At 43.8% G+C, this 11614-nt stretch overlaps 1 protein-coding gene across 4 annotated transcripts in view; it reads right to left on the reverse strand.

The window, feature by feature from the left end:
* Positions 1-1679: 1679 nt before the first annotated feature.
* pax7a (paired box 7a) overlaps positions 1680-11614 on the reverse strand; it is a 45911-nt gene continuing 35976 nt past the window's right edge. For 2 of the 4 annotated variants that reach the window (XM_031867217.1, XM_031867387.1), the window contains 2 exons: positions 5972-6215; positions 1680-4783 (listed from right to left, as the gene is read on the reverse strand). In XM_031867217.1, the coding sequence (XP_031723077.1) occupies positions 4668-4783; positions 5972-6215 (360 nt within the window). In that variant the 3' untranslated portion in view covers positions 1680-4667. Of the gene's footprint in view, positions 4784-5963; positions 6216-11614 lie in introns of those variants that run through there. The other 2 variants (XM_031867130.1, XM_031867300.1) reach the window with 2 other exon arrangements.

The following is an 11614-nucleotide window of genomic DNA, read 5'->3' on the forward strand; positions in this document are numbered from 1 at the left end:
TGGGCTCTGTTTATCCTCTGCTCCTGTAGTCAATCAATTAGGGGATCAAAGGAGGAGATGAGGGAAGTGTCACAAAGCTCTCCCACACACCACTGCCTGAGCTGCCACTTCGTCCAGTCTGAGTGACAGCAGACCAGAAGGAGACAAAACTCCAGGGCCGGCACCTCAGGAGACAAGCTGGAGCAAAGGGGACAACCATAGCACATGCCAAGGTCTAATCTGGACAACCAGAACACAAACTTTTAGAGGAATATATAAGGGATGACACCCAGCAGGCAGAGAGCCACCTAACAATGCATTGTAAATATGTTGAGAGGAGGTCTCGCACATGAGTGAACTCATACAGAAAAATACCAATGTAGTTATTGACCATATTCCTGACATGCTTCTCCAGAGCCCAAGAACACTTTTATCTTTTATTTTTTTACGTGTATTTTGTATTAGACACTGAAGATAATTTCCACTTGCATCAAATTGAGCCTCGATGATAAAATGTGGTGATAAAATTGCAGTTTGAAGCTGATTTGAATTTGTAAATCTAAAGCGAATACTAAATATCCTGCATCTATTTATACTAGCTGAGACATTCAAATCTAAAAATGATTTAACAAAGTACTAAATATGAACGATAGTTACCTCATGATGACACTGTCTAAATATAAGTTTATTCAGATGAGTCCTGGCTTTATTTAGCATCAAATCTATGTCCTAATACAATTCGATGTTAATGATGTTAATACTTGTGATTCGTGATGCCTTTCATTAGTTTCATTTAATTGCAAATAAACAGTAACGTATTGGTTCATATTTTTGCACTATAGAAAAGGTAAATACATCTCTTGCAGCACAACTTGCCATGATTTGCTGTCTTTGCTAATTTACACAAGATTATAGACATTTTATAGCTGCAGTGGCAGCAGATACAACATGTTTGAAGTGTTTAAAATCAGTCAGGACTGGATGGCGTGTTCGATATATACACCTCCAGCAATGCTGATGGTAAAAACTGAATGAGCTCAACTGCGCTGACGTGTAATATGAAACACTGCGGATGCTTCCACACCACATCGGTTAGTTCCCCTGCATTCACACCATACCGCAGAGATTTGCAGACAACATTCCTCGGTCAGCGGCAGGAGAGGAGAGCGCTGCTGGACAGTGGTGCACAATGAAAGACTTCCTACAGCTGCAACCAGACACGCTCTGAGTCTGTGTCTCCGAGTCTAGGACGTCTGAGCTCTCATCACTCCTTAATCACATCACTAGCACTGGAACAGTCTACCGGTGGTCCGCTGGCCCCGCTGATGTACTTGAACATGGAGAACACACATACATGCACAGGCAATATGCATATGTATGCATGTAAACAGTATGTGCACAAGGCTCATTCCAACTTCACACAAAGGCTGCAACCAAATTTGATTAATCATTACATTTTTTGTTTTTGATAAAAGTCAGAAAATACTGGAAAATAACCATCAAAGCCCAAGGCGATGTCTTCACACTGCATGTTTTGTCCGAACATTTAAAAATTTAAAGATATTCAATTCACCATGATATACAACAGCAAATTCTCACATTTAAAAAAGCTGAAAGGTGAGAATTGTAAGTTTTGTTTTTTGTTAAAATAATTACTTCAATTATAGATATTGCTGTAAATTAATTTCATGGAATAGATCAATTGACAAACTTGACACACAATAAAAAAAAAGCACCTGTTCGGCCAATTGCTTGGCCTCCAGTATTGCTGCTTGCAGCTTGGAGAGCCGCTCATATAAAACAGCTTCACACTCGAGAATGCGCTTCCTTGGGTCCTCAGCAATACACCTGCCATGTGTGAAGTCGATCGGATGAACGCTTGACGAGAAAATCAAAGGACATACATACAAACAGACAGAGACTTCATTTTTATTTTAAATGGAAAACAATCAACACACACAATTTAAAAAGAAAGAGACAAATGGCAGAATCAGTTTTGGATCTTTAATTGATAACAGTTACGCCAGTGTTACAGTAAACACACCAACAGGCTGAAGGTAGTAAATACCAGTACAAGTTTCCCACTACTCTAATACTTCATACAGCAGAATAAATTATACCATGATAATATACACACATGCGAAACAGAAAAAGGAGTAAAGCAAAGCACAGATGTCAGAAATCAACTAAACAGGTTAAGGGTCAAACAGTCGGGAGGGGGGAAAAGGAGTTGTATGCTTTAAATATCCAAATGTTTATTGACGCAAGTGTTAGAAATGGGTTTGATACACTAAAGACGATTCTAAAATTCTTCCTTTTTAAAATATACACATGAGTGAGGCGTCTAAGCGCAGCAGTTGGAGCTGCTGCGATTCAGTGCGGAGTCAGCGTTGCTTTGACTTCTTCTCCTGAAGTCGTATTGGTCCACAAATCAAACGTGACTCGATTCAGTTTCCCAGAGCAGAGAGGCCGTGTTCACCAGCTTCGTCACCGCCCTGAACCGTTGGTTAAGTCCCACACCCAAGTTTCAGGGTTCAGGTGTGTTAGGTCCGTGGTCCAGTCAAGTCTGGTCTGCACTAATAATCAGTCTGTGAGATCAGGCGGTTAAAAACACCCTCAAAATGCTCTGACACATGTTTCATCCAGCCACCTTTCAAATATACAGCGGTCCTGTGGTCCAGGGAGTCTATCTGTGTTACCAATCTTTCATTTTCCATTGAGTTGGATCCTCTTTTAGACAATTTTTTTTTTATGGAATTTATGTTTTACTAATTTATACAAATTTATTCTTACCTGGGCCAAAAAACAGGAACAACACTTTTGGTCAAAACAGGTAAACCAATTAAATACAATAGAAACAAAACCAACAGAAAACAAGCCAGTTAAGGAAACTCAAATCAAACATTTACTTCCACAGATCTCTTGCTTACCTACCACTCAACGTAGTTTTGTTTTAGTATAAAACATACTCTTTATAAACAAACAATACACAATCTGCTCCAGCTACTGTACAGTTTTCAGTTTTTAAAAGGCGACTGAGGACCAAATCCTGTGTTAAGATAAAGTGAACTATTCATCATCGTCACACTGATGCCAAAGAAATAGTCACATCTCAAGGGAGCGGCTGGTCCTGGATCGTGTCAAAAGTCAACTATTAGTGCTACACAAATGTCTCATATCCACTATTCTTTAAATTGTTTTCTTATTTTTGTACATTTCAGTGAAAACGTCAAAGCGGAGGATTATGGGGGAGGGGACGCTCCGGTCCAAACCAGAGAGGGGGGCCAATCAGTGGTGTTACCTGTGCCCTTTCACGACTGACTGGATTATATGATTTTCCAGAGTGCATGTGAATGGCACAGCTTGTGTACTTTTTAATCTCGTAAAACAGAGAGCGTTGGAATGCTTGTAGTTTATTCGTAGATGGAGAACGAGGAATGTTTTGAAGGAATGCTTGTTTAGTCTGACAGTGGCAACCAACTGAAAGTGAATTTACAAAATTTGCTATTTACTCTATAAAAACAGAAATACTGGCTAGTAATGGGAAGGGTCACTGTGAATTAGCGTTGACATTATTTTGTGTGATTTAATCTGCTGTTAAAGTCACACAGGGTTCCCTGGCAGATGGGATTTGGGAGGAGTGGAGGAGGGGATGGGGGAATTGAGCTAGCCCTCCTTGGCAAGGTCCATATTTCTAAACAAAATACATTAATTTCCCCAATCCTGTTTTTGCAAACAATGCCCCCCTCCCCATGGACCACGGCTAAGGATGGGATGGAGGTTAGAAGGGGAAAGCTATTGGCCGCCAAAACGCTGCTTTAATTCCCTGCAGAATCCATCCAGCCAGACTTCCCACAGAGTGGCCAAGTTCTTTAGGAATGTCAAGATGAATATGAAAGTGGGAAGGTCAAATCGCTCACGAACATTAGAGCTCAGGGAACAGGCAGAGGAACAGCAGCTTGGAAAACAATCATCTTCTCTTTGTGTGACTGTGCCGACTCGCAAAACATGCACAAGCAACAGACACTCACTCCCAAATCGTCTCAGTCATCCACACTGTGTTTTACGCACCAACATCTAACAGAGAAAAGAGATACGAATGGAATCAAAGAACAACATAAATCACATTAACCATAATCATATAACAGCAACAATAATCTTAACAATATCAAAATGGAACAAGAATAAGAGTCGTTCAAATGATATTGGCTTTGTTAACTACGATGAACAGCAAGGTCAAAGTACATGTTGTTGATGGCTGTAAATGTTTGCTGGACTGCAGTCATGACAAACAGGAACAAGCGCCAAGGCGGCCGACCATCCTCTGGTGTTCTTGGGTGCTGTCTGGCCTTCTGAGCAAAACAAAACAGGGTCTGGGGCTGGGGAAGGTGTTTGAGGAGCAGCCAGAGACCCACAGAGATTGAGAAGAGAGGGTGCAGAGCCGCCTGGTGGTTGACAATGGCGTGAAAAGTTTAGTTCAATTCCCCAAAGTGTCTTGTCACACCCGCAAGCGTCACTTTCTCTGATACACAGCGAGGCTAAGTGTCTGTGCGCTGATGTCATGGTTGGGCTGCAGAGCAAGCAGCAGAGAGGCGAGCTGGAGTTGGAGTCCAGACTTGATGGAGCATGGAGAAGGGTGGCAGAGGGCGAAGGAGAGTGGTGCAGGGCGCATCCCGGGGGGGGGGGCTTTAATAGGCCTGTCCCGTCTCCACCTGTAGCAGTCCCAGCACGGCCGAGTGGTCTCCAAGTTTCATCCTCCTCTGGGTGGACAAGCTCACGTTCTTAGCCAGGTAGTCCACAGCAGCTGCACAGAGACAAACAGACACAAAGAAAAACCTCATGTCAGACAGGTGGTAGATTCCTCAGACATATGTCCCATTCACTCTCATTTCAATCCTCTGATTAAGGCTGAAATAAGTTGTGGCAGAAGCGAGTGAGTCAAAGGAAAAACAATTCACAGAGTGAGAGTGAAAGATAAAAAACCCTTCCCCTGTCCCTTGTCTGAGGTTGGCACGCTGCTGGCACGGAGCATGTGCATCCTGGTAAAAGTCTCCATGCTGTCACTCAGACGGGTCCCCGTGTGTGTTCTGTGTGCCAGTCTTCATTACACTTGGCATCTCTGATTTCATGCCCTCCACACTCCACATGGCCGATCATTTTCATCCTCAGACAGCAGCTCTCTCCTCTCTCCTCCATTCATTACCCATCTACTGTGCTCAATCACCATCTTAATTAACCTCACATCAGCTCACATCCGCACTGCCATCAGTTTCTTGCTTGCTGACAGAACACTGGTACGCACACACACAGCATTGGTACGCGCTCACGTGCACACACAACACGAATAATATAAAAAACAAAAAAGATGCACAATGCAGCAGATCATACTTGAAGCTGCATATAAATACAAACAAATGTCGGCTAGCTGGCGCTGGCTGGGTTGTTGAGGAAGTGTGCTTCATTTTACCTCTTATGAATGGCTGTGACAGCATCAGTCAATTATGCTAATCTAATAAAGCAAACTCTTTCCTGCCCTGAGGGTGTGTGTGCATGTGTATGTGTGTGTGTGTGTGTGTGTGTGTTTGTGTGTGTGTGTGATGGAGAAGAGAGAAAGAGGGAGAGAGGTGGGCAAGAGGACACTGTGGCCCCTGAGGGTGTGCCGTTCTTTGAAGTAGCCCTCTCCTCTTTCCCATCCAAGTGGAGTGGGGTGTGACTAAGGCAGCTCTCTAGGAGGATGGTGGTGGTGGTGGTGTTGGTGGTGGGTTGAGGGGGGGTCTTTATCAAGAGCACGTGTCTGCCTCCACCAACCAAGGTGCAAAGGTCATGAGGCTCTCTTGCCTGGGAGTTGGGCATCACTTCATAGGCTTTCTGAATTTAGTTAACTCAAGAGGAGGATGTAAAGGAACGACTCGTTCAGACACATAAAAAGACAAAAGTGCAACAACTCAAGCTAAACACAAACATATAGTATATAAATGCAGGGTTTACTCACTCTGGCCATACTGGCTGTACTGGTAGCCTGCAGTGACGGGGTCCACGCTGTAGCCGGTGGTGCTGTAGGTGGGGGGGCAGTATGACTGAGAGGAAGCCAGACTGTCCTTGATGGTGTCAGAGCGCTGGCTGCAGCTGGCTGAGATGGGGTTGGAGCTCTCCAGGCTGCCGTGCAGGGGGGAAATGGAAAAGTCGTGCTGGGGCTGGGAGGGTACGGCGCTGGGGTTACTCAGGATACTCATCACCTGGAGGGGAAGGGGGAACGGAGGATGTCAAAATTTGGAAAATTGAGGATCAAAGCATTGACGGAGTTGAGGGAAAGTACTTTTTTCTGCAAATATAGTGCCATCCTAGCACTTCACGGTAAAGATGCCAATAGAAATACACCATTTCAACTTTGAAATGGGGAAAGGAAAAAACTTCCCCATTTTTTTTTAAAGAGCAGGGGGAAGGATACAAGGAGAGTGATGAGGTTAAAAAAAGGAGAAAGGGAACAAGAGAGACTGTTTCCATTAGCTGGCACTGCCAGTAAGTGTTCTGCTGAGGGACAGAAGGGTCCCAGGGTGATAATAGACCCACCATCCGTGCCAGACAGCCCCTGTCCCGGAGCCTGAGGCCTGAGCCCGAGCCTACAGCACAACAAGCACCAAGGGAGTCCCTAATCCCTCGCCCCTAGCCTACCCATCTCATGAATAGTAATGGAGTTGGAACTGGTAAATGATCCCCTCAGATCCCCACACAAAGTAGCCTCCACAAACCTTGCTGAGGGGCCCGCTGATACTGCAGGTTGAGGCTCGCTTGAATATCACAGTGTGTATATTATTCATCGTGTATAAAAGCTTCCAATTCAATATTCTAGATTAATGTAATAGCATGTGACATTCGTCAGAAGAAGGTCTCAAAATATGTTAAAATGGAAGAGATTACTTCTAGTGCTCCCTCAGTCTGAAGCACAGCGGCCCAGAACACTGTGAAGAATTTAGTTTTCTTATGCTGCGAGTTTCTTTAAGTGAAAAAGGAAAGTGGAGTATGTGTGTGGGAGGGGGTGGTAAAAAAGGGAATTGTCCCACACATGCTTCCCTCCTATAGCATGGAAGCCTTCCCTTCAACATCAGGTTCATGTTGAGTTTTGCTATGCTGCACTGGCCTTTGGCCCCCTCGGCTGCTAAACCAATTAGCCCATCATGGAGGTGGTTACACAGGGGTGACACACACAGACATATGTTTGCATGCATGCACACATGAATGGACACATGCGTGCATGCACACATACGCTGCAAACATAGAGACTTTGTGAACATTTGCGCAAATGTCCACAAAGTCCACAAATGATGCACTAAGTCAGGAATATCCCACAGAGGGAAAATTAACAATATACTGCAAATTAATCATATCTTCAGGAAAGGCCTCCCAGGAAGTACGAAGCACTCGAAGCACATCAGAAACATAAAAGCTGGTTAGTCATTTCCACATGTTAATTCTATCAGTATGGAAACCCCCACCCTTCGTCCCCTCCACATCTGTGGTCCGCGGACAAAGCATGTGACATGTATCCATAAGAGGGAGATTCATGGCTCTCTTCATGCTGGACACATGTGATGCTTCCTCCCATATGGAGCCGAGCTGCACACTCTGAGGAGGAAGAGAGGAGTATGTCTCCTGATGCGTTGTGATGGCTGAGAGTGAAGGAGGGGGGAGAGCTTGTGAGGGTCCTGAGAGAGACAGCTGGAGGGCATGAGTCCATTTTAGTCATTGGTTAATTGAAGCTTGATTACATCGCTTCTTCGTGAAATAGAATAGCCAACAATTGGGCCGAATATTATTCATGCTCATGAAAGTTCTTCAAAAGAAAATGACTTCTTATCACTGACATTGTAGCAGCTCTTCTATTTTAGCGAATTAGGAAGGGTCGACCACTTTAGAGTCTAACAAGTGTTGTCATCTGTGAGGACGTCGCTATCCTTCAGTCGTCCTTCCCCCAAAGACGATTCTGTCTAAATGATTTGAGTTTTGCAAGTGGGGAGAAGGTAAGCTCTTCTGGAGTCATCAGGTTCTCATTAGCTGTGTGTCAGTTACATTTTGTGTTCACACCACTGTAACAAAAATGAATGCTGTTTAAACATTGGCCTCTCAATCTGATGGAGGTACTGATAGAGATGAATTTAGTGCCATGCTTGAACGTGTTGTTGTTGTGTCTTCTTCACATCTTCAGTATTTTATGTTTTATTCATAGGTCAATTTAAATGACATGGCTTTGCTACTTTGGTGTCCCCATAAAGTTCTCTCATTTCACATTCAGGGGTTGAATGATGCTTAGTCAAATAACTCGTAAGAAACCATTTGCAGCCAGATACCTGCACATTTTTCTTTCACTATGTAAAACAAGACTTTATAGATATTAAATTGTGGCACAAAGTGTAGTATTCCTGCTGGCAAAGTCACAGCCAGTGAATTTATTCACAGAGAGGAACAAAAAGCTTTTTGTAAGATTTGTATATACTGTAACATGCACACAGCTTGGTAGATATGAATGGAATGTGGTTTTTGGATTGACATGGTTATTGTCAATGCAATATTTGATGGAGTTTCACTGAATGGGGTCTGGTGCACCAGGATGTCACTCAAGTACTAAATTACACCTCCTCTCAGTATATACACAGGTGCATTAAACAAGACTTGTGGAGTTTAAATTAATGCAATTTTTTTACAGCCATATTATTTTCCTGACATAGTCTTTACACTCTTTTAGAGAAGACTTTCTCACTGCGTCTCTCCCTTCCACCTTCCCACCGTCCCTCCCTCTCCTCTCCTCTCCCCCCACCTCCCTCTCTTTCTCTTGCATACAGCGTCCTCAGCAGCCCAGAGTTCGTTTGTTGTTTGACGTTGTGTGAGTGCTGGTTTGGGAGATAATGTGAGCCAGGACCTAGTTTAAAGGACAATGCTCCAGGGCCTTCCCTGCCTCTCTCACCCCCCTCCCCTCACCCTCTCCTTTTTCCGCTCCCTCTCTACAGATAGATTACTTTATAAATAATAATAAAAAAGTAATTAATTCTCTCAACTTCTGAGCCCTCCAGCCTGTGGCGAAGTGAATGGGGGAGTGTAAATTGATACAATGTGCATCCTTTCAGATAAATAAATAGCGCACTTGAAACACAAAAAGAGGCCCTTTCATACCTCCCTAATTTCTTCAACAGTAAAATTACATTTTTTTTGTCTGCGTGAATGTTTGACGAGATGTTCTTTGTTGGATTTCTTTCCAGAATAAAACAATATGACAGAGACAGAGCTGAGAGAAACAGTGAGTGTTACAAGAAAAAAAAAGTAAAAACAAAAAGAAGGGGGAAAAGTCTGCAAAGAAATAGAGTGCAGATGTGCTGCAACACATTTGTTTCATTAAAAGTTGTTGTTGTAATTGGATTTTGAGAATTTAGTTATAATATCTTTAACAATATTTAAATAAGTAGCATTTATTTTGTTTTATAGTTGGGAGTATGAACTTAAATAGCCTCAAAATTGTGAGTCACAAAAATTACATTTTAACTCTTAGTTCTCGTTCAAGCACCTGACGATAATAAGTGGGCACATGAACCCTTGTGTTGGACTAAAACAACAACAATTGACAAATGTGAAAAAGGAACCGGAGCAGTGAAAATATGATAGCCTATAGAAAAAGGGCGAGAGGGGCAGAAGAGGGGAGAGAAAGTGATATAGAGTGAGCGAGAGGAAAGTGGAGGCTTTGGGGAGTACAAAGACTCCTGTAGGACTGCGCTGGCCTGAGGGCTAGCCTGCCTGGAGAGCTGATAGGAGCCCCTTCTGTTCCATTCCAGGCGCCAGCTCCAACACACCCCACTCCACAAATACTCTTAATCTGCGCAAGACTGGATTAGTTCCTCTGTCACCGATAGTACCCTGTTCTGCCCGAATCGAAATGCCCCCAAGATGTACCTTTAAGTTAGGCAGAGGTCACCGGGGCAGGCAGGGAAAAATGAGCACTCCAAATGTGTGTAAGTTATCTGGGCGGTGCAGAATAGCATCTTGCACCTTAGCAGATCTGCCTGGCTGATAGTCGCTTCAGCAGAGAGTGATTAAAGACAGTGATGACACTGAATTTTAGATCAATATTTGAAGGCCAGTCCTGAGGGTGTGATTACAGGATGAGAATATACTGTTTAATTCTGACACCCAGCAGTCATAAAGATCCAGTGTCTGACTTTGAGAACTGCCATAATATGGAACATAGACATAATAAAAAAGAAAAAGAAAAGAAAAAATATATATACACATACATATAGTATGCAGAAAAAAAATCCAGATATTCTCTTTAATAACATTGCAAAATAAAACTTAAACTATCATTGGATCAAGTCCTCTTCTAAAAAAATCTGAATCAAACATCTAATAACCTGAAACAAAACAGAGATGAAAGAATAAATAACAGATGAAAATATCAGGGACCCCAAAGTCATTCGACTCCTGCTCTCACAACGTCCCACCCTTCCCCCATCCCTCACATGAGAGGGCCGGCCCAGCGGGCAGTAAGGCCCCTCATCTGAGCAGACAAAATGACTATTTAAAAATAACAGTGATTGCATAAATTGAATTAAAGCGTTTTGGTCACGGTGGAGGTGGCGCGAGGGGTGGCGTGGGGCCGCAGCAGACAGCCGGGATGGTGGCAGGCAGCAGATGACGAGCTCTGGCCTGCATGCCACTGCGTTAATTGGCCGCGGCACATTAATAAAAACTGAAAAGTGTCTTCCACCAGCGCCATAGGATGAAGAGACAGAATGAGAGGTAGAATGGGAGGAAGGGTGAAGGGTGCTGGAGGGAGAGAAATGAGCCTTTGAAGAATGTGGTCTGTATGGGGGAGGAGGTGGGGGGTTGCTAATTGTGTTCAATTAATTGGCTGATTGGCACTGACAGAATCTGGGCACTGACAAGTCAGGCACAGATGAGGACGATTAGTGGGCACTGTAACAAGCTGTCACTCCTCACAACATGTTAGCCATCCTGCGCCTGTGTCCCTTCTCCCTGTGAAGCTGTTCATGCATACAAAGGAAGCTAAAACAAGTGGAAAAGGGATATTTATTTTAAAGGTTGTCCATACCTCCTCTTTCTCTCTCCTTGCAAATTTTCATTAAGTTAAATCCTCTCCATCCCACTTTAGCGCATGTTAGTTTTAGTGTTGAAGAAAGCACAGCTGTTCAAGCTGAAGGAAGGTCCCCCTCCCTCTTAAACATCCCACAGTTTAAGCTATAAACTTGGCCCCCGCGCTAACCAGAGGTTAATATGCCGTCTATTGGACTGCAATTGGAGAACGTGTGGGGAGCGATCCTCTATTCTCTGCTAGTGATATGCTTGAGTAACTATGGGATGGATTCAGCCACTGGGAACAAGAGAGGCCCCTTCAAAGCGTGCACGCACACACACACACACACACACGCACACACACACACACACACACACACACACACACACACACACACACACAGGCAGACTTCAACTCTCCGCACCTTGCACCAACGCCTCTTTTAAATTAAACGGCAGATTTTCTGATTCCAGGAGAGTGGTTTCAGCGAGGCAGGGTCTGTGTGTGTGTCTGTGTGTGTGTGTGTGTGTGTGTGTGTGTGTGTGTGTGTGTGTGTGT

Source organism: Anarrhichthys ocellatus, unplaced genomic scaffold, assembly GCF_004355925.1.
Source record: "Anarrhichthys ocellatus isolate YVR2014 unplaced genomic scaffold, GSC_Weel_1.0 scaffold1, whole genome shotgun sequence".
Lineage (NCBI taxonomy): Eukaryota > Metazoa > Chordata > Actinopteri > Perciformes > Anarhichadidae > Anarrhichthys > Anarrhichthys ocellatus.